This window comes from Metarhizium robertsii (assembly GCF_000187425.2).
Source record: "Metarhizium robertsii ARSEF 23 chromosome Unknown MAA_Scf_11, whole genome shotgun sequence".
Classification (NCBI taxonomy): domain Eukaryota; kingdom Fungi; phylum Ascomycota; class Sordariomycetes; order Hypocreales; family Clavicipitaceae; genus Metarhizium; species Metarhizium robertsii.
In genome coordinates, this window is record NW_011942151.1 from 330,609 (window position 1) to 352,691 (window position 22,083).

The following is a 22,083-nucleotide window of genomic DNA, read 5'->3' on the forward strand; positions in this document are numbered from 1 at the left end:
AAATCCATACGCATCATGGGAACAAGGGGTGCTGGTACATGGGATCTATCAAGACAATAACTCTCGGCCCCGTGCGGCGGGCGAATTTTAATGACTCTGGACTCAATCATACTACAATTCAAGCCCCTGGCCCGCTATGGCATGGCCTATCGTCCAAAATAACTATCAGTCCAAGAAGGAATAGTGGATTCACCATCTTGGTAAACAAAACATCAAGACGGACGGTTGATGAGAATCAGACTATAACACACGCACACGCATGTATCCATTGCATAATATTTACCATGACAGAAGCAGCACCTCTATGCTTCTCTACTCGTCCACGTGGCGGCAGGACCCCGAGCGAATCAGGGTACTCATATCCATCTCCAGCGCCTTGAGTAACGAGCCTACCACGGTCAGCACATTCGCTGTCTCTCTCCGTGTGGTCTTGAAGCATATGGATGCCTCGACGTGGTGATGGGTTAAATCTAGACCATCACCGTAGTTGAAAGGAAACGTGTTCAAGCCAGAACAAGACTCGTTCACCTCCACGTATAGTGATGGCTTTGGCACGGAAAGCTCTGTTCTACCTGTCACTGAAGTGGCTTAGGCGTTTCCAGCCCACCACCCATTTGGTGGATTTGACAATGGCCCCAGAGTTTAATGATGCTTATCATCTGTCAACAGTATCCCTCTGGTTCCAGCCTTCTGCGAGCCCGGACAGCATCGACCGCACCGGTCCGACGCGCCCGAACAAAGTCCGAATTTTAGTTCATAAGCTAAAGCAAGGAAGCTGTACCCGAGGGAGAACGCAGGCCATGGAAGCTGCCGGTCAGAGTGTGGGTATTTTGTCTCGCGGGGTTGATGGTGAAGCATGTAATTGGTGTAAACCAGCCAGCGTTGTGACGTTTGCCGACGGTCGGCAATACTCTGTGCCTCACCGTTTTGGGTCTTTTCTATGCTTGCTCTCGGCGTATAAATGGCACAGAGCCCTTCAGTCAGCTCGTTTCCAAACCTCGCTCGCATCTTCACTGTTGTCTATCGTGATAGTCTCATCAAGAAGAGAAGAAATGAGTCCCGTGACAGTCGATACTGTAACCCAGGCTCGTGCCATTGTCAACGCCAAGTTGGACGAGTTGGACGACGGCCTGCATCAAGTGAACAGGACGCTCCATGCAAATCCAGAGCTTGCATACAAGGAGTTCATCGCCCATGACACCATTACCGCCTACCTCGAGAAACTTGGTTTCCAGGTGGAGAGGAGCGCGTGGGGATTGGCCACGAGCTTTGATGCCACGGTTGGATCTGGCGATAGACAAGTCATCTTCTGTGCCGAGTATGACGCCCTGCCAGAGATTGGCCATGCCTGTGGCCACAATCTCATTGCCATCTCGTCCATCGGGGCCTTCCTGGGAGCGGCAGCGGCCATGTCGGCGCTCAAAATCGACGGCCGCATCAGACTCCTGGGAACGCCGGCAGAAGAGTCCGGCGGAGGCAAGCAGGACCTCGTCGAGGCGGGCGCATTCAACCCTCCCGAGAGCGTCGTCGCGGCCATCATGGCTCACCCCATGCCGATAGAGTATGTCTCCCAGGGGGGCTTCTCGGGCCTGGCGGGCATGAAGCTCATTGCTTGCCAAGGCACGCTCGTCGAGTTCAAGGGCCGAACAGCACACGCGGCCGGTGAGCCGTGGAAAGGCGTCAACGCGCTCGACGGAGCCGTCGCGGCATACAACAATGTCTCTCTCCTGAGGCAGCAGATGCACACGGAAGATAGAGTACACGGCGTCTTCGAGGTCGGAGGCACGGCGCCCAATGTGATCCCCGACTACACCCGCATGAACTGGATAGTGAGAAGCCCGACGGCGGCGGGATGCGACAAGCTCATGGAACGGGTGACCAAGTGCTGGGAGGCTGGCGCATCCGCGTCGGCTTGCGAGATGAAAACGACGAGGTTTGTCCGAAGCCCCTTGTTGTTGTTGCCGAGTTGTTCGTACTTGCTCGAGGGTGCCAAGAAGAAACTATTAACATTGGACATTTCCCAACAGACAGCACCACTACTTGAATCTCAGGGCCAATGATAGTCTGTGCCAAATGTACGTGGATGAAATGGCCGCCTTTGGCCAAAACATTCTTCTCAAAATAGATCGGGCGTTGAACGCATCCACCGACATGGGCAACGTATCCCATTTTGTGCCCAGTTTCCACGGCGGAATTGGCATACCCGCGGAACCCGGCGTTGCCATGCACAATCCGCGGTTTGCCGCTGCCGCCGGGACGGATGAGGCTCACGGAGCGGCGATTCAGGCGGCAAAGGGAATGGCCATGCTGGGGTTGAGGGTGCTTTTGGACAGCAAAGTTGCCGCTCAGGCGCGTCTCGACTTTGAAAGGGACGACGAAGCACACTTGTAGCCTGTAGGGCACCGTCACACGCACGTATACATGAAGACACGCTTAAAAGTAGTAAACCATTTGCGATTCACAATAAACTATTGGTCGAGATATTTTTGTCTTGCTGCCCAGAGCAGTTCACTGTCCCAACCCGGTCACTGTCCGAGACCTTCAAGACGGCACTTGTGAACTGGGGGACATGGAGAGTAAATTGACTCACGCCGCGTTGCCCAGGAACTTGGAGGGTCTGCAGCACGCTACCAGCAGTAATTCTCCGCAGGAGAATTGTTGCAGAGCATGCCCGAGGCAGAGAAACTCGAAATATGACTGGCCGAGACGAGGATCCAGGACCTTCGGGCTTGCCGAAGACTCCGCAAACCTCACGCCAGAAACACGTCCCGTCTGGTATCAGTCTGTGCCATCAGGGTACATGGGTGCGGACAGGGGCGCCATTTCCGACATGGCGGGCGCGACGGCAATATTCGTAGTGACGATGGAACAGTAACAAGGCTGCGAGTAGTTGCTCCGTACCGCACGCCAACTGAGGCTACACGAATGTGAGCCGTCGACGGTGCTACTCATAAGAGAAGACTGGGAAAACAAGAGAAAAACCCGCAACGCCATCAAGCAGCCGCACGAGGGACTCGGCACAGCTGGTCCCGTCGTCTCGCCGGGTCGCTGCCATGCGTAAAGTCAAGTGCCAAGGCGTGCCTCAACACGAAAAGGGCCGTTATTTTTAGAGAGCTAATTAGAGTACTACTACTGCCAACTAGTACAAAACCATTCTAGACGGTTGGAGTCGTAGGGCCTGGCGATTGTGGTCAAGAGGCCACATGCAGGAGGCTTGATGACTCGGTCAAGAACCCCCCGACCCAGCGGGCAATCAATTTTCTGACACGACATCCAGCCCTACCCTCCACAGCTGGCGAACAGAGGCCATCGATCGACAGGATGCCCGAGAGCAGTCGGCCCGGTGCTATTGGCTCGCCGCCGCGATCCCTGTGGCCGGCTGATGATTGCCGAGCGCCCAGCGCCATCCAAGACCCCGTTGTGCCCACAAAGCCGCGCGTTAAGAGGGCCGTCTGCGAATTTCTGGATCCTGAGGATCCCGCTGTCCCCTGAAGGGGAACACCTGGAAAAAGAACCTGGGCTGATGGGGAGGTCGCGGCTGGGATTTGCCGTCGTTTGCCAGCTCGCCGGGACCACCGCCCGCCAGAGCAAATTGGGTCACGCCCACGATGAAGAGGGCAAAAAGAAGATTGTCGCGCCTGTTTTGTAAGGGGCTCAAAAGGTCCTGTGCGTTTATTACGTCTGCGGCGGCTCGCAACGAGCAGTAGTACTATACTAGCTGGAAAGGCCTGGTTTTGTTGAAATACCACCTCGAGTACCACCCTGTCTCGCGCCCGTTGCGAGGCATGTACTCCGTACCAGACGAGACACGTGGCTGTCATCATTGACGCAAATTCTCCTCTCCTCTCCCGGCCTCTTTCCCGTGCTGCTGCCGCCGAATTCCTTCCTCTGAATCGGAGGGAGACGCCGGCCGTTCTGTCAGTCCTCTCTGGCCCACGACTGGGACAGTATCCGTCCATGTCTTGCCATCCGCCCTCGCAAAAAAGCATGTCGTCGACAGAGGAAACCTTGTCTGCAGCCGGCGCTGCGCCCGGGGCCCAGGAACCGTCATCGACCCCAGAAATGTGTGCCGTCAAGGAGGCTGTGCCAGCGGCACCATCACCGCAACAGGCAACACTGGCTGCAACGGGCAGAGCTAGCACGCAAGACAGAGTCTCGGTCCGTGGCCATGGCCAGCAGCAGCCGCCGCCGGTGAAGCTGGTCAGGCAAAAGGACGGGCAGTGGGCGCTCGCCCGGGACGGGAGGCTGATCAACAACCTCTCGCGGGCCGTGGGCTTCATGGAGCTCGCCAACGCGGGCGACTTTGCCGCCAACGTGTGGAACGACGTGCCCGTGCCCGTCTACGCCGTCGTCTTCATGGCCATTGGGGGCACCGTCGCGGGCTTCCTGTCCATCTTTGCCTTTCGGGACGCCAGGCGCGCCTGCTGCAACGTCCGCTACCTGCGGAGGCAGAGGCTGCTGCTGCTCGAGGAGAAGAGGCGGCTCGCGGCGCGGTGCGAGTCGACGCTCGAGACGGACATCATCTTGGCCATCAACTTTCGCGAGCTGGGCACCGAGCTCGTGACGCGATGGATCATGGACCTGCTCATGGGCTTTGGCGCCATCCTCATCTCCGTCGGCACCTACATGGCCATTGGGGGCGCGAACCCTTCCGTCTTCCTCGCGTCCAACCTGCTCTCTGGCTACGTCGGCAACACGCCCATTGCCCTCTTTGGCCTCTGCAACTCGTCGTGGGCGGCCTTCATCTTCGCCAAGGCCCAGCGGCACATCAGCGCGTCGCGCAGACTGCTCGGCGCCTGCACCGCAACGGCCCTCGTCAAGCGAAGAGCGCGCAAGGTCCAGGTGTTTTCCGTCATCAATGGCACGGCCACCATCCTCGGCGGCGTGGGCTCCATGATTACGGCGACGCGGTGGTGGGGATACGTCATCCTGATTCCCGTCATCATATCCTCGGTTTTCTGCAACATTTGGTGGCGACGCATGATTGGATACACGCGATCCGAGGGCCATCCCGCCATGGTCCGGGACGAGCTCATCTACGCCCTCGAGTTCGCCGCCGCGTCCGAAGTCAAGAGCCTCGAGGACCCCGAGGCTCCCCCGGCGTGGTGCGCCGAGCTGCCGAGCTCACTCGGGGACATGCTTCATTTCTTGACGCGCCACTCCCTCATTCACCAGTACTGCGCCGACGTGATTGCCAATCCGCAAATTTGCCAGGCACTGGGCGGGAACGCGACCGACTTGGCCGAACTCTCCGTCAGTCCCGAGAGCCTGCTGGCGCTTCCGTCCGACCTCCAGCAGATTCTCCTCGACCATGCCCACATGATGGCCCGCGAGGTCGGGCCCGATCACTTCAAAAACAGAGAGAGATATCTCGCCGAAATTCTTGGCACCTATTGCACCATGGCACTCCGCCATGGCATAATGGACGACACCGACAGCGCTGAGCGCCGGGAGAAGAATACGGAAAAGATGTAGAAGCAACCTTATCTGCCTTTGATCCAATGCGGCCGGCTCGTTTGACAGTCCCTTTCTTGCTCATAATAGTGTAGTCGGGCCACTACGTTTTCAGCATATACACGCTGCATAGTTTTTGTTCTAGAGAGCGGTTTAGTTTTATACAGGACGTAATTCGAGAATAATGACAAAAGCATTGCCTTTCCGTGTCAAGAAAGCCCGCTCACGTGTGCCTGAACTTAAAACTCTTGTTGTTGGCCATGTGGCTCGCGATACAACGCACCCAACTCGTCGCCAACTCAACATGCCATGCAACGCTCCAAAGAGGCTCCATTTCCCATTCCCGACTCTTTTCTCCATATGTAGCCCAGACCAATTATCAAAACGATACAGCATTATCAGACGGGCACCCTTATCAGACTACCCAGTCGTCCATAGCTTCCCACTCCGGTTAGCCCATGTCGATTCAAATCATGCTCCAGGGGTCAGCATGATTCAAACCGACCAGGATGCAAGGGCAGAGCCTTTCTCGGACCACCGATGACGCGGGTTCCATCTCACCATGGTTCCCAGAAACCCCGGGCAAGCTTCTCTCGGGGGGCTGTGTAGTTCGTCCCTCCGACGACGGGCTCTGGCAAGGCCGCCCAGTGCTCTCTCACACTTTGCCCCCCCCTTCGCAGCCAGTCTCTCGCGGACCAGAGAGGCATCTCATCGATACCAGCAGCAGAGTCACAAAAACACCATGCTCCTCATCGCCACGGCGCTGGTGTTGGCGCTCTCGCAAGCCGCGCTGGCGGCGGCCGGGTTAGGGCTGGCTCCCACACCCACGGCCAAGCAGCACGTTGCGGCGGCCGTCTTTGCTCGGCAGACGGGCCGCCGCGTCCTCGACGAGTGCTCGTCTGTTCTCGACAACTTTCTCGATCTCCCCACGCCGCCGCCCGACCTTTCCAGCTACGCGGCGCAGGTGGCGGCCACGCAGACGGGCGCCGCCGCCATCCGCTTCCCAGACAGCCTGTCCAGCAGGGCGAGCAAGTTTCAGTCCTCGGTGCTTTCGTGGTGCAGCGAACAGAGGGACGCCCTGACAAAGTGTACGGAGCTGCCGGCCCTGCAGTCGCAGTACTCGGGTATCTGCCAGGCCGCCGGGGGTAACGCCGCGGGCTCCAACGGCGGCACAGATTTAGGCATCAACATCTTTAATAACGTCGATACAGGTGGTGGAGGTGGCGGTGCCGGCGGTGCGGGTAGTTCTGCAGGAGGAGGAGGAGGCGGAGGCGGCGCCGGCGGCAGCAACGGCGGCGACGGTTCGTCCGGGGGAGGCGGCATATCCAGCGGTGCCGTTGCCGGAATCGTCATTGGTGTTCTCGCAGCGGTGGGAGTGCTCGCCGGCATCGCGGCCTTTGTCATCTGGAGAGGTAGGCGGAAGCGCGCGGCCGCGAACGCGATGGACGCGGCGCGGCAGCAGCCGATGAGCGGACAGCAGACGCCGCCCGAGAGTATGCTTCACAGTCTCGGCCGGGCGTACGACAAGGACAGCCCGACATACAGCGAGGGCAGCTACCAGACTCTCCCGCACGAGCGGTCCGTCCATGAGATGCCGGGGGTGAGGGCCCCGGCTGAGTTGATGGGCAGCACGGAAGCGGTGCCTGTCGAACTGCACAACCCGGAGCCGGTGTATGAGATGCTGGCGGATTATCGGCCGAACAAGGCGGCTGCGGCAAATGTAGGATACAAGAGTTGAAATTTATGTGGTAATCGGCACCGGGTTTTATCCTGCGGTGAAGCGGCATCATTCGTTACTTGTGAACAATAATTGGAGTTTTTGCTTATTAACCTCTTTTATAACTCGTCTAGTAGGCGGTATTTATCTAAAAAGTATTGCGTCCATCTTCTATTGAATTACATCATGGTCCATCACATCATATATACAATCCTCCGCCCAAAACAAAGTCCTACTCATGGGACGGCCCATAGCTGGCCATCAAATCAGCCATGGCCTTGGCCCCATTGTCGGCAAACAGTATCTTCGAATTAGACCACGTCTCCTCGGCGGATGCGCGGGCCCTGGCAAACATTTCCTTTTCATACTCGGCCGTAGACAACGGGCCGGCGTCTCGGGAGTCTGGCTCGTTCCACGCGCTTACAATGGCTTTGGACAGCTCGAGCGCATCACGCATGGCAAGGTTCACGCCTTCTCCGGCCCAGGGCATCATCAAGTGTGCAGCGTCGCCTATCAGTGTCACGCCTGGGGTATTTTCCCACGTGTGCCCAACGGGGAGCATGTACATCCGTCTCATGTTCAGAGCCCGAGGATCGCGGGGCGTCAATTCGTTATCCAGCGCCGCCTTGATGAGCTCTTGGATTGCGGGGCTCCATGCCTGGAACAGCTTCGGGTCATGGAGCAGCGTGTCTCGGACAACGGCAGGGTCGGTATTGTCCTCGAACTTAGCAAAGTCGTCCTTGTTGGAGGATGAGGCGCTGACATGAAGACAGATGGAGCCACCGACGCCTCGGTGGGTGACGAGGCCGTTTTTGCCGCCGAGAAGGAAGCTTGTGCCTTGTCCAACGAGGCGTGCGAGATGGGGATATCGCTCTGACGCGTTGGGGATATGCAGCGTCGTGTAATACATGCCGCCGTGTTGGGGCTCGACATGGGTCACCAGAGGCCGAACCTTGGACCACGCGCCGTCTGCTCCCACAACGAGGTCGTGTGTAAAGGTGCCATTGTCACCAAAGTCCAATGTAAATTGGCCTGTTGAGCTGCGAGCTGCCCTGCGGAGCTTGTGGTTCCATTTCAGCGCCTCGGGGTTGTTGGCCGCCAGCAAAAGATGAGTGAGCGAGTTGCGCGCCACCTCGGGTCGATTACGGCCCGACCCTGAATCCTTGTAGTGAAGAGTGCCCTGGTCATCCATGATGAGGGTATCTTGGCTGCAGTCGTTGGTGAGAGCCGAGAACTGATCCCAGAGCCCGCAGGCTCGGATGGCAGCTAGGCCCGCATCGTCGTGGAGATCGAGCATGCCAGATGGCGTTGACATGATGCTGTCTGAGGGGGCGTCACGGAGTTCATAGATGGTGTATGGGATTCCTTGCTTCTGGAGGAGAGCGCCGAGACAGAGTCCCCCGGGGCCAGCGCCTACAATGGCGATTGTCCGTTTGGAAGCCATTTTGGTTGTAAATATATGTGTCAAGACTCAACCGGAGAAGTTGAGAACACAATGTAGAGGGGAGACTTGATGGGCTTTTCAACTTTTATTGGGCTAGGAGAGTGTTTTAGATACCGGGCACTTTCTGACCCAAGGATCGGTGCTCCGTAGTGCGTACATTTGCTGGCAGCACGGAGCCGCCGACGGACATGAAAATGACTCGGCGGGCCGGACACAGCTTCGGTCCCGAGGCGTCATACGGACGGAGCTACCCTAGGGCAGACGGCGACGCCAGGAGCGTCAAATTTGCACCAATTATACGTCAACTGGGAAAGAGACGGGAAATATTTTTTCCATTGATACTATAGTTTGTAATGTGGTAATAGAGGAGTCCTAATTACATATACGTTCGTAGTGGGTAATGTAGTTTCATATCGCATTCCCTAGATTGCCACAGCACCACTTGGGAACTGTGCCAGCCTCAATGCGAAAAGCCTTTCCATCAAGGAGAATTATCGACATGGCGTATGCTGCAATTAAAATATACATCAGAAACGGACCTGCCCCGCGAAAAGGCCATACCATCATTTTATCAAGTCAAGAGAGGTAAGGAGAAATTTTTTTTTAAAAAAAAAAGAAAAAACCGCCTGCAGAGGCAAAAAGGAAAGTGGCTCTCCCGCCGGGAATTGAACCCGGGTCTCAAGCGTGACAAGCTTGCATACTGACCACTATACTACGGAAGATGAGGGCCAGTTTATCTCTGACCCCGTAGTTTCTGTCGATCGGTGGTGCATAATTCATATATATAGGCACCTCAAAACGCTGCACTGGCCTACTTCTCTCACTTCAATGTTCACCGAGGTGCCGTTTGCCAAAGTCACTGCCGAGTCACTTTAATATACCCCCAGGCGCCTCCGCCAGCCCAAGGTCCAAATGTCTCGTTCATCTCCCTCGCTCGTTTCCCTCTGGCTATTAGTATACTTGCAGCATGGATCCGAAAATCAACAAGAATAAAATACCATGGCTCCGTGCATCTCAACCTGCTCAGAGTTTAAAAGATGATTTTCACGTCGCAGACCGTGCTATTAGCCCTGGAGGAGTTTGAGCTTAACCCTCTGAATAATAATAGTTATCTCGCGCATGCAATAAAGGTTCTTCGAGATTGCATTTGGAAGCAATGGGAATTGTTAGTTTGACATTATCTGCATTTTCTCTTCCCGAGGCTAATAAATCTAGCTATTATTCCAAATTAAATGTCTCCTCTTCCTAGTTGTAGATAAAGCTTTATACGAGAAAGCAAGGTGTATAGAAATGCTCTCAAGCATTCTTATAAAGCTATATTACTAAATTATTATTAAGGAATATGCTTTAATTCTGAGAAGAAGAAAGTACAAGTTCAACAGCGATTTCGTAGACTTTAGCAGAGTTGCGCTTTGCATCAAACTCTAGATCCACACAAACCAAACTGTCTGCCGGGAAGTCTCCCTTGTCAATCTCCTTCAGCCGCCTAATAACAGGCCGGAAATCATGATTGCTCCTGGAAGACTTTACCAGCTCCCACTGCCTAGTTACTCTAGTCGCCAGGGTCTGTCAAAGACGAAACATGTGTGGTTGCTCAGGCCTGCTAAAGGGATTCAATTTCAGATGCTCTTTGCGTAATTTCGAGTCGTTCCTGGTTTTTTTAAAGACATGGATGCCTTTGGCACGATGCCCCTTTGATCCTCCAAAGCAGTCCATGTCTTCCCAGCGCGCACAACCATTGTTTTTTTTTTGCCGTGACATGATGCGCAACCATGATCAACTCTCACACTGCCACGATTTATAGACACAAAAGCTGCATCTGGTGTAATACGACTTTGGAGCGAGCAGTCTTCTTCTTCTTCCGAGGTATCACGAACATTCCATTGAGGGTGGCGACGAGTACTGGCACATACGTCGCCAATTGTAAGCCATGATCTCTTGCTTGGCCTCAGCGTAGTCCTGGAAGCTGTCGGCGCCTAAGTAAACAAGAACACCGCTAGGACTAGTCTTTTAGACAATAGAACGAACTAACCTTCTAGGAGCAAAAGCTCAGTATTTGTCTTTCGAATCAACTCTTCGTCCAAACTGTCAAAAGTCGCCGCACTATTCTCGATATGATCCCAGATAGTCATGCCTGAGTCTTCGTTAAGATGTGTCCTTGGTTGAGCGCTGGGACCTGGCTTAGCCCTGGCAGAGTAATTGTTTTGGGGCAGCTCGCTCTCTTCGCGCAGTTGGTCTTCCGATGTGTTTTCGAAGGTTCGGCCCCTGGGCTGTTGCGTAAGCGCAATGAAGGCAGCAGAACTTTCCATCACCATTCTTGCTAAAAAGATGATACCTCTTATTCTTTACTGGCATCTTCCCCTCATGCGCCTTGCGGACGTGATATTGCACATGGCCCCTGTCGGCAAATGTCCATTTGCAACCTTCCTATGGGCACATCATTCTTCCCTGACTGTTTTGTGGGTACTTTTGACCTCGAGATTGAGGATTTTGGGGATTTTCTGGGCATTCTTGACCAACACACTGCTGCTCGGCGACCCATCAGCGCATCCTACTCGGGTATGTCGGGCTCAACCGGGCTCTGCTGGTGCAGATGGAACGTGGTCGCAGCCGACTCGGAACAAGTATCCAGCGTAATCGAAGCTTTGGGCTCGCTGTAATCAAGAGACGTCTACTGATACAATGTTGCCCTAGACAGCTGTGCGTTGGAGGCATGGTCTAATGCGTATCAGCTCTATCATATCAAGCTTGATTAGATCCCAGAGTCAAGAAAGAGTAAATGAGACCCAAGGGAAAGGTCATCATCGATTCTCCCTTGACCACTTGGTTGGAATAGCCCAGAACTTTATTTCATGCAATGTCTTTTGCGTTCCACATCAGCCTCCTTGCATTTGTAAACGATAAGGAATCACCAAATGTATGAGTGTACGTGAGTTTTCTTGGCAAGAAATTAAATGTTGTCTCATTAGGAAATGTCATGTATCTAGAGAAGTATCTAGCGAGGTATCTGGACTAGGTAACGTATCCCAATCACATGTTGCGTCTGAGTTCCAAGGACGATCCGGACTTGAGACGGGCTGGCATTTGCTACAACGAATCCTAGATTATCTGCGTTGTCCTCCATCATTTCCATGGGATAGAAATGCTTCTCAGGACTCGAGGAGACTCTTGGGTGACGTACCATTTCCGGTTATTTGAGCAATGCGGCTCTTCCTGCGACGGGGTCCGAGTCAGATACATCGTCCTCCATCATTTCCATGGGATAGAAATGCTTCTCAGGACTTGACGAGACTCTTGGGTGACTTACCATTTCCGGTTATTTGAGCAATGCGCGACTTTTCCTGCGACAGGACCCGCGTCAGAAACATCGTCCTCCATCATTTCCACGGGATAGAAATGCTTCTCAGGACTCGATTTGTATTCATAGATGGTACACGTACTTGCTAATGGCCACCAGGCTAAACCTGCTCGCTGAGGATGTCAGAATCGCCAGCGTCGAGAACGACCATGACGCCGCAGCGGAAAAGTCTGCCACAGGCGGTTCCCAACTCGATCTATTGCAACTCGTCAGTTGGAAAAGCTCCGTCGTCCGTGACGAGGGTCGGGTTCGGGGGATCAAGCTCGGTGGTGAAGAAAGGCGTCATACATTGTTGCCGACGTGGTGGTGCAACGGCGTTTTGCTGAGCATTGCATAATCTGGATAAAAACGTCTCAGTCACCATGTCAATGTCGATTGGCCGAGCAGGTGGATGCAAAACTCACACTCGATCTCCGACTTGCGCAGAGGCGGCGTGTTGGCAGCAATCAAGATCAGCTTCGCCTTCCCCTGTCGCAGGGCCTTGAGCGTCGACTTGTAGCCGAGAGAGATTTTGCCCGACTTGACGACGAGGTTCAGGCGCTGGTTCAGCGTGTCGCTGCTCTTCTGGCTAGATTTGGTTCCGCGAGCCATGTTGACGATTCGAGGTGCTGAGAAGATGTTGAGATGTTGCTTGTGGGAGTCAAGTTGATCACGTGCCCAACGATCCCACTGAGGAAAGTGCAAATGATGACCAAGTACACCCGTTGACCCTTTAGTACAGCAATAATCCTCCACCAGCTCGGCCGCGCCTACAACAAGTAGCATCATAGCCCACCGATCATGACGGCTCTCTTCGCCCGGTCCATCTGTCGAGTCCAGAATGCTATTCAAGCTTCAAATATTGGATGGAGGTCCGGTATCGCCTGCATATGTTGTCAGTGGCCTCAGAATCGCCAGAGCCGACGCCAAGGATACCACCAACTTTGAACCAGAACCTTGCACAGACCATCCTATTTTTTTTGTCTTGCCAAATCCGCAAGTGTGCTGGGCGGAGATGCAGCAGTGTAGATGCCCTCAGTGCCAATGACACCGTAGGACATGCAGAGCAGGAGCTCTCTGGCTAGTAGACACGGAAACAATAACATGATGTCGTGGCCGGGTCCAGAGTTTCTTACGCCATAGCTGTGCCGGAGAAAGTGGGCAAGTGCCTTGATGAGGTCGCGAGCTGCCGATTTCGTCATGGCATGAGAGGCATCGTGCACCTCAGTCTGCAGGGGTGGGTAATTAGTTCAATATTGGTTGGTTGCATGTGGTTTCGGCTGGCGTTGAAGGAGCCGATGAAGTCTGATGCTGCAACGGTCTGGCGCATGGGCTACATATGTATGCAGGACGGGAGCTTGGTGGCGTTGCCGAGTGGAAATGGCGTCCGTACATATGTAGTGTCATGCCGGCTTTGGGAGGATATGCTCGTAGCTTCCCAGTCGTAGGACGCAGACGACGTCGGAGCTCTTGGACTACATATCTCATGTTCCAATGCAGCACCTTGAACACTTTGCGCCGCGTCCAAGAGTGAGCACCAACTTATATCTGGACAAGCTTTAATTTATATATTCCTGATGCCTTTGGCCAAAACTTGGGGTGTTGCTGACCTCCTTTCAGTCAACTACCAAAAGCCCTCCTGTTCCCGCAAGTCACTCATGACAAAACCACCATCTAGATGCGAATAAACAGTTCTTCGGCTGCAGCTCCGCAAGCGGTCAAATCACCTCGTCAACTTGTGTCACTGCGCTGCGTCAACGTCCACCTGCCACATTAGGCTCAAGGCCGGGCCACCAAATATGACCGAGTTCAATCTTGGGTCTCTGGCAACAACTCCTGTTGTCTTATCGTCCGTGTCCAAGTGCGACCACCAGCAAAGGACTGGCCAGAGCTCCGAGCAACTTTTCTGACTGCCCTCTGCAGAGGTGATGCATATGTATTGCTCAATGCGGGATTCTGATTGGAGCTGCAAGCTCATAGAATTTCAACATTGCCGCCGAGACTGCGCTCAGGCGTGTCGTGGTAGCATCACAAGACATGAATCTGGGTGTGCATGGTGCGGGGAGTGCACGAGTGCCCGTTGGCTCATGCAGAACAGTTGAGGCAATGCAACTTGGAGCCTAACATGGTTCTAGCTTATTGCAACCCCGATCTTCCGTCTTGGCATGCGTGATACGGCTAATGGCACTGACATGTAGAGTACTCCAACGGGCTTTACATGGGGTAAACTCGTCGCGCGGGCTTACGTGAAGTAAAGTCATCCGTGTTGGTGCTTGCATGCATTCTGCGTTGCAATAGTTGCACAATTGGTCTGCTTGACACGCCGAGTTACGGCCATGGCGTGCCTGAAACTACCAAGGTTGGTGTTTTTCAGAAATGTACGCCATGTTAGCAACTAGATGAGCTTTTCACCTTATATGGAGTCACTCGAGTATTTATAGAGCTCGTCCTCTGGCAAAATCTTCTTCACTTGGTCGTGAACCTCCATGGTCATTGAACAACGATATACACTGCTCTTTTTCAACACTAATACATCGGGAGCTATTCGTACATAGGATGCAACTCACAATGCTTGCTAATGTATTTTCGTTATTCATCCGGCTACTTGGACACAAACTGATTTCCTTTACAGCTCGTCATCACCGTCTTTATCAGCGCGGTTTGTGCTGTTCCTTACCCTCCCTCAGTCGCCGACTCCAGTGTCATCTCAGAGCCCCCTGCCTCAGTTTTCACAGTCAAGAAACCTTATGGCGGCAACTACATGCCCGGAAACCATCCCCCAATCAATGCAATTGCCGCTTCTGAATCTCCAGTTTCTCCCCGCATGGAGCGACGCCAGAAGGGCGAGCGTGTCCGCTATGGCAACCTCGCCACACACAAGAGCCGCAACGTCCATGACGGCAGGGGCAACGGCGTCGACTCTTATACAATGTACTGGGGTGACGGAAGTACTAGACAAGGCTGGCCCCCCAAAAGCCGCTGGGTCTCTTTTGCGAACATGTTCCACAATTACAAGAGCCAGATGTTGCGGTCCTGCGGCAACCAGAACCCCCCTCAGCCCAACAACAGCGGGAAAGAGATTGGTGCCATCTACGACGCCATACAGAGGGCTGCCGATGCCTCTGGGGTTGACCACCGGTTCATCCTCGCCGTCATGATGCAGGAATCCCACGGTTGCGTTCGTGCCCCGACTACCAACTGGGGGGTGCGTAACCCAGGCCTCATGCAGGACCATAATGGCCACGGCACTTGCAACGATAACGGCCGCGTCCAGAACCCGTGCCCTGCCTCTACTATTTATGAGATGATTAGTGAGGGTGCTGCCGGTACTGACTCTGGCGATGGCCTCGCCAGCTGCATGAACGAGTCTGGTCGTGGGGACGTCTCTGCGTTTTACCGCGCGGCCAGAATTTACAATTCGGGCTCTATTTCCAACACGGGACAGCTCCAGAACGGTATTGCTACTCACTGCTACGCCAGTGACATTGCCAAGTGAGACTCTTCCCAACCGCACTTTTGTCGAGATTGTCGCTCGCTGACTCGCTGGCCTGCAATGCATAGTCGTCTTACAGGATGGGTGAATGCTCCCTCCAAGTGCAACTGCGACAGGAACCCGGGCAGCTGCAAAATCGTTACTCACTGATCATTGAACCCATAACATTTGGTGGTGAACTGGTGCTTTCAATAAAGTCGGTCCTTTATGTATAGTTGGAATAAAAACACTTGTTATCCTCGGCATTCTCCCGTCTACGACTCAAACAAGAGGTCTCACTCCTGTGACAAGGCTACGATAGTAGGCCTGAAGCAAAAGGCTTGGATTGAAAGAGAATCCTGAAGGATATCCAAGGTCTTTGGTTTTACAAGAGGAAGGAAGAGAAGGGTGACTACTATATAGTCAATATATATACATGATTGCCTCTATGATGACGGTGGCTGAGGCTATCGCGAGATGGCCTTGGCTAGCGGCCGCGGCGCGGCACTAATTGCGCTGAGACGGTCTACTTTTCTAGTCTCCTACTGTCCTTGGTCTGGTACAGCACAATACTGTTTTAGATTTTACGCTTGCACGATACTTGTATCATGCGTGTAATTTCATTTGACTACAGAGCGAAACAACTGAATATTAATATATATACATGAAGGGAACGTCCGTGCCTAGGCCTCTTGCCCGGTCATGTGTTGAATCTGTGTAACCAATCGACAGGTCCTTTTTCGGTGAAGCCCCTTTGCTGGGCTTCCAAGTCGTTGGGTCTTTTCCGTGTACCAACTTGACTGGTAACAATTCTTGTGCAGGTTGCGAATGGAATGCCGTGGGTTGGTACCATCTGCCCAAGATGCCTGCCTTCTTGGGATACACTTTTGACGCCATAAACAGTTCAATTCGATTGACACGAAACGGAGTCTTCAACACAAGATAATATCTTCCTCTTTCAAACCCCAATTTTCCCTGTTAGCAATACCCTGTCCTTCCATCAAGCCAAAGATGAATGCTTCTCCAACCAGTCTGTAGTGTTGTTCTTTATTCATCCCTCTCAGTATGACAGGAACCCGCAAACCAGGAATGATGCAGCAAACATCTCCTTCCTCGGCAGCCTCGGGCGCGAGCCCATAGTAGCCGTTGCTTGTGAGGATAAACCTCCGACCCGTACACCACGCACTCGTATGAAGTCTGAAATCTCTGCCATCACTGCCTTGCGCGACCTGTTCCAGCTCAGCCATGTTCGCGCAGCCGAAAGAGGCGCTCTTCCTGCAAAGTCTCAGACAAAATGCCGCTTCATCCGCCGTCAACGCCCAACGACCCTCGTCGTGTGCTCCCCGCCGCAGCGTCTTGATAAAGGCAAACAGACGCTCGCCATCATCGTATGCAGATTTATGCCTTGTGTCAGCTAGGTATACCCAAAGATTTACCAACAAATTCTTGTTCTTTTCAGGGACTCGTCTTGCAAGTAGAATCAACAGATTCTGTAGAGGCAAAGGTACAGCTTTCCATAGGCTTGCCAGCGAATTCTGATTCTGCGCCGAAAAGCCTTCCCAGAGAGTATGAAGAGCCGCAGGCAAAGCCTTGGGAAGGGCTTTGGACCGGAAGTGGATTCGGTCGAGGGTGAACCCACGAACCCTCAAGCCTGTAGAGGAGACAAAGCTAAGCTTTGTCTGCTTCATCCCTCGTGATGCGTTATACGGCACATCATGAAGACCAAACTGGTCAACGGAAACAGCACAGTCCCATCTGGGAACCCAAGATGGAAAGTCCGACTTGAGCGTCTCGGAAGTGTGATCCACTGCTGACAGAATACATAGGTCATTGGTATGCTTGAGAAATTCGAGCGCCAGCTCATGGAATGCTTCATCATGAGGCTTTTGATAATCTGGCACCACAATTGGGCCGCTTCCAAGACCAACTTGGGCCATGCGTAGTCCGAGAAACGCATAGACCCTATCCCTGGCATCCCAACACCGAAGACCCTTTGCCCGGGCTAGAAACGCAACAAAGTTTTCCGAGTCTGGCCGGTCTCTGTTCCAAAGACCGGTTATATGGACATCGCAGAGAAATAACCGGTGCTTGAAACATAGGAATTGGGCTTTGTGGAGGAGCCAAAAGTGAACTCGGACCAAATCCAGCCACGGGAACGCCGTCGAGCCGTACAGAACACGGGCATCTCTAGAGAGAGCAGCCTCTTGCACCACCCAAACACGACTGAACCATGGCGAGACGATCATGTTGCCGAGAAAGCCCCATCTAGGATCCTTGGCTATGGGGTCGTCCTGGCTTAGGGGCGGTATTTGATCCCAAGAGCCGAACTGTTGAATCATCTGGTTGACGTCGACTAGCAGAGATTCCACAAGGCTGCCTTGTCCATTGTCTAGGCCGAGGCAGATTAGGGTCCTTTTGGCTCCCCCGAAGATGAGGCCCATGAGCGCGACCTGTTCGCTTTTCTCTTTCCGGTCTTCCTGGTTGATGCAGATCGAGTCTGCCCACAGCGTTCTTGGTGCATCCGGTAATCGTACCCGTCTCAGCACATCCCGCAAGTTCACTGTGATGGGGATAGTCTTTCCGGCACACCACAGCCGCTTGGTCTTGTTGCTGCTACCCCATACGTAGGAGATGGTCTCAACCTCCGATAAGTCCGTGAGCGCACAAGTGTGAAGATGGCACAAGAGGGCTTCCTTGTCCTTTCCGGGTTGTAGGACTAGGTATCGGGTGTAATTTCCTCTTGGTAGAGGGGCGTACTCATAAGTTTCGGGTGACTTGGAGAACTGAATGCTCAGACTAGTGAGGCTGAGCCTATATCTCTGTTTGCGTGGCGCCTGCGAATTCGTGTGCTCGCCAGTCGTCCCAGGCGCGGAGGGCCTTGGGGAATCGTTTTGACTGGGATTGTGGGCTATGGAAGTCGTGGGTAATGCAGAGCATGTATACTGGACAGTCGGCTTGGCCTGCTCGCTTGCTTGAGGCTCAATAGGATGGCCGTCGTTCGGATTCCGAAGATGGGACGGGTCGCCAGTCATCCAAGTTTCCGCTTTACGTTCGAGCTGCGATACCATGGGCGTGTGTCCGTTATTCTGCGCCCCTACCCCTTCCTCTTCGCTTCCCCCGAACTTCTTAAAGAGTCCTCGGGCAGAGGATTTTGAAGACATGTTCCAACAAACAGTGTTGACAAGGCCGACGATTGACCGCGATGAGGTCGCTAATCAAGATGATGCGGAGACCACGCGCTGAATTCCAAGACATTTGCGGCTGAAATAAATAGGTGACATTCTTGGGTTTTCTTTAGGTAATCAGACTCGACTTCGCTGAGTGGCAGCATCTCAAGGTAGATGTACGCCACCCTCAGGTGCCAATACATATCAGGCTCGATGTTGTGCAATGTCACCAGGCAGGAGGCTGCATTCTTACTGCGTAGACTGCCTCTATCACTCTTGCCAATGCGACAAAAAGCGGAGTATGGAAGCAAGATTGATGAACATTTCACCTTTTTCTCGGCTATATGAACTCGGTATAAGGCCCTCCATAGCCCTTGTGTCTGTTATATTCACAAGAATAGATGTGTCTCTTTAGCCGTGACAATCCGTATCAATCCTAGCTTTCTACCATGTTTGGGTTATTTGTATGCTGATTCACGTCTGAAGCCACTTGCCATTCTCTACCACACAGCTCTTCATCAGAGTCGGCCGTCAATATTATTACGCCACCTTGTGGCCTGATTTTCGCAAGCTGTTTGACAAGTCCTGTTACAAAATAGCAAGGATGCCGAGAAAAACCCAGTAATGCAACTCGCTGCAGATGTGAAGTGACTACATATGTAGTACAAATAATGAGAGTTTATCAGCTACCACTGGAATCCCCCTGGCAGCCGAACTGCCGGGAACGAGCCAACACAACCCGGAGAATGTAATGCGCCTGCATGAGCGCATACAGCGGATTATCAGGACAAAAGCTATATATATGGAATGTTTACTTTCGCTGACAAGCACCGGGAAGTACCTGGAATCGTCGATATAATAGCCTCAATTGGCATAAAATCACATCCACAACAGTGCCGGTGGCTACTCGTGCTTCATCTCATCGTCCAACTGGACAAGTGGAGGATTTTTCCAACTACAGTCCCAGACAAGAAACGATTGGCCATCTCCCAAATTCTTGACAAGGTTATTTCCCCGCCTTCTGGGCGATGACATAGTTGATGTTTCTTATTTCTCCTAAAAACAAGCTTGTTAGTAAACAAGCTTCTGACTGCATGGCTACAAGCTGCGCATGCGCTTATGTAGTATATATTGTTAAAATTCTACTGTCATTACGATGGTGCTCATGGGCGAGTAGATACCTCGCTATTGCAACAGTCTCCTTGCGTAGTGCATCAAAAGGGGGCGAAAATGGCAAGCTCCTCTGATCTTACGTCATGCCAAACAGTGTTATTCAAATCTTTCTCAACCTGGCCAATACTTCGCAAAGTTTCTTCTTTACTATTCATCTATTTCATCCACCTAAACGCGCACGTGCTGCTATAGGCCAGGCTTGTACGCAGGGCGGCTTAAACTTGAACCCCAAGAAGCATAATCCCAGCTGCCGCCGCCTCAAGCTAAGTGCCCAGACTCAGGCGATGATGATGTGATCATGGCGCTGCCGCTAAGACATATTACTTCATCCCACGTGGCAACGGTGCCCAAGCGGCAATAGAAAAAAAAACCGTTTGTTGGTTTGAGTTTTGCAGGGGTAAAGGGTTGAGAAGGCCTGAGCCCTCGAGTGCTACGTTGCCCATGAGACTCACCCAAACACCAGTCACTAAAATGCCAGAGCCACGGGGATGCCCGGTATTAAATAAGATGAGGACATCTGTTCTGGGCTGCATTTTCAGGTCGGCAAAAATTGGCTTCATGTCAAGCAAGCCACATGACGCTCTGGCATCGAACCCTTGCAAGATAGGAAAACAAACTGTGGAAATGCAAAGGAATCAGTTCCGAGCAAACCGCTGAGCTGCTGAGCATCTATTTCAATATCCTTGAGCTCCCTCTATGGAAATTGGCGCTCTGAGTTGTGACACCACTTAAGCATACTTGACGCAAACTCCGACGTTCCCGCATCCGGGAGTTGTTTCGGGTGTTACTTTGACTGCGGTCGTAAATCCATTTAATTACGCCGAGGGATGATAATATCGCGTCACGAGGGCCTGGCATAACGACTATAGAGTGTCTGTTTGGTGGTAAGCTGGGGTTGTAGCATGTTACCATGCGTGAGTCATGTCACAACCATCTGCCGTGGAATACCGACCATTGCGACTCCTTGGCATGCAGGTTTTCGAGGGGAATGCCGGTCAGGGCCCTTGGGCTATGTCCTTCATTATCGTGTGCGGTTAATATAGTGTGCAATTCGACCCGCCAAAGGTTGTCGCCATGCACGACCACCAGAGTTTCCACGAGTCAGTTTGCTGTTTTGGTGACATGAGAAACAAGAGCGCATCGTGTACACACTACGCTACTTTCATTGATCACGTTTGTGTAGAAGAATACCGATGCATATATCTATATATATGTCCAATGCACACCCCATCTCCAACTTTCCAAGGTGCTAATTCACAATCCAATACTCATCACCCATGATTACATTATAACTTCCCATAAAGAACACCCCAAGGCTTACTCCTTATTCTACACTCGTTAACTCCATTTATCAATATGAAAGCTTCAAGTGTTCTTCTTGCTGTATTTTCTGGGCTGGCTATAGCTGCTCCTGCTCTGGACCCCCGTCAAAACGTTGGCAAGCTCAATGCGGCCCTCAAAGCCCTCAACGAGAAAAACGCGGAAGTGGAGGAGCGTATACGCACAAGTGTGGATGAACAAGCCAAAAGACATAAACAATGGAAGGATCGGTCGACTAGACAAGTGGAATTGATCAAGAAGGCGAAAGTCGTGGTGGACGAATTGGCGGAGCTCATTAATATAGCAGACCAGAAAGCTGATGAGGCACCAGGTAGACTGGATGAGCAAGTAAGTAATCTACAAAGCTGACTAAGTTGCGAGTAATGAAGCTAATACAGCAAACTATAGGAGAAGAGGCGAAAAGCATATAATCAAGCCTATTGGAACATTGCAAATGACTTTGAAGTTGCAATCAAGGGTTAAACCTTTCGGGCTGTCTTGCATTGCGAGGTCTTGGTGATTTTCCGACCTATAAGGAAACGCTATAGTCGTTGTATGGAGTTCTCCTCCAGGAGTTTAAGCTCGGCCGGCTATTGCATGATGGGACAAGAAGTAGCGTAGGAGAAATATACCGCCACCCTTTTCCCTCTTTCAAGATTTATTGGTGATTTAATGATGTGATTAAAGCCATGTCAATGAGTGTACGTGCGGGCCGGACATATCTTTGATGCCTAAAACGACAGAGATGCTCGAGTTCAACTTGCTGACCATGTGGCTAATAGGCAATAAAGAGTAAAAACCCAGTTTTAGCTTCAGTGTTCCTCGCTACTTGCTCATTCACTGACAAGAGACTGACATCAATTTGGTTCCTCACTTTCTATTGCACCTCAGAGCTCCTTGTTCTACACTCAATTTGTTCACGTTTTTCTATTGTAGAACAGTATGGCCTTTTAGATAAATATATACAGAGAGGTGATTGGACCAACCTGGATCTTGGAT

The 22,083-nt window shown here is 52.6% G+C and overlaps 9 protein-coding genes across 9 annotated transcripts; 5 read left to right on the top strand and 4 right to left on the bottom strand.

Annotated features, from left to right (window-relative positions):
* Positions 1-1,052: 1,052 nt before the first annotated feature.
* MAA_06643 (metal-dependent amidase/aminoacylase/carboxypeptidase) lies at positions 1,053-2,391 on the top strand (the record flags this gene model as incomplete). Its single annotated transcript, XM_007824641.2, has 2 exons — positions 1,053-1,933; positions 2,028-2,391. The coding sequence occupies 2 exons, from the start codon at positions 1,053-1,055 to the stop codon at positions 2,389-2,391; spliced, it is 1,245 nt and encodes a 414-aa protein (XP_007822832.2).
* A 1,596-nt stretch (positions 2,392-3,987) lies between these two features.
* MAA_06644 (uncharacterized protein) lies at positions 3,988-5,475 on the top strand (the record flags this gene model as incomplete). The annotated part of the gene is made up of 1 exon (XM_007824642.1): positions 3,988-5,475. The coding sequence occupies one exon, from the start codon at positions 3,988-3,990 to the stop codon at positions 5,473-5,475; it is 1,488 nt and encodes a 495-aa protein (XP_007822833.1).
* Positions 5,476-6,016: 541 nt separating this feature from the next.
* MAA_06645 (uncharacterized protein) lies at positions 6,017-7,192 on the top strand (the record flags this gene model as incomplete). The annotated part of the gene is made up of 1 exon (XM_007824643.1): positions 6,017-7,192. The coding sequence occupies one exon, from the start codon at positions 6,017-6,019 to the stop codon at positions 7,190-7,192; it is 1,176 nt and encodes a 391-aa protein (XP_007822834.1).
* A 211-nt stretch (positions 7,193-7,403) lies between these two features.
* On the bottom strand, positions 7,404-8,615 carry MAA_06646 (salicylate hydroxylase; the record flags this gene model as incomplete). The annotated part of the gene is made up of 1 exon (XM_007824644.1): positions 7,404-8,615. One exon carries the CDS (start codon positions 8,613-8,615, stop codon positions 7,404-7,406), a length of 1,212 nt encoding a protein of 403 aa, XP_007822835.1.
* Positions 8,616-10,484: 1,869 nt separating this feature from the next.
* Positions 10,485-10,930, bottom strand: MAA_06647 (uncharacterized protein; the record flags this gene model as incomplete). Its single annotated transcript, XM_007824645.1, has 2 exons — positions 10,485-10,591; positions 10,648-10,930. The coding sequence occupies 2 exons, from the start codon at positions 10,928-10,930 to the stop codon at positions 10,485-10,487; spliced, it is 390 nt and encodes a 129-aa protein (XP_007822836.1).
* A 1,143-nt stretch (positions 10,931-12,073) lies between these two features.
* MAA_06648 (uncharacterized protein) lies at positions 12,074-12,564 on the bottom strand (the record flags this gene model as incomplete). The annotated part of the gene is made up of 3 exons (XM_007824646.1): positions 12,074-12,169; positions 12,262-12,311; positions 12,378-12,564. The coding sequence occupies 3 exons, from the start codon at positions 12,562-12,564 to the stop codon at positions 12,074-12,076; spliced, it is 333 nt and encodes a 110-aa protein (XP_007822837.1).
* A 1,956-nt stretch (positions 12,565-14,520) lies between these two features.
* Positions 14,521-15,448, top strand: MAA_06649 (glycoside hydrolase; the record flags this gene model as incomplete). The annotated part of the gene is made up of 2 exons (XM_007824647.1): positions 14,521-14,532; positions 14,585-15,448. The coding sequence occupies 2 exons, from the start codon at positions 14,521-14,523 to the stop codon at positions 15,446-15,448; spliced, it is 876 nt and encodes a 291-aa protein (XP_007822838.1).
* A 908-nt stretch (positions 15,449-16,356) lies between these two features.
* On the bottom strand, positions 16,357-18,585 carry MAA_06650 (heterokaryon incompatibility protein; the record flags this gene model as incomplete). Its single annotated transcript, XM_007824648.1, has 1 exon — positions 16,357-18,585. One exon carries the CDS (start codon positions 18,583-18,585, stop codon positions 16,357-16,359), a length of 2,229 nt encoding a protein of 742 aa, XP_007822839.1.
* A 2,535-nt stretch (positions 18,586-21,120) lies between these two features.
* Positions 21,121-21,567, top strand: MAA_06651 (uncharacterized protein; the record flags this gene model as incomplete). The annotated part of the gene is made up of 2 exons (XM_007824649.1): positions 21,121-21,432; positions 21,493-21,567. 2 exons carry the CDS (start codon positions 21,121-21,123, stop codon positions 21,565-21,567), a joined length of 387 nt encoding a protein of 128 aa, XP_007822840.1.
* Between the last annotated feature and the right edge of the window lie 516 nt (positions 21,568-22,083).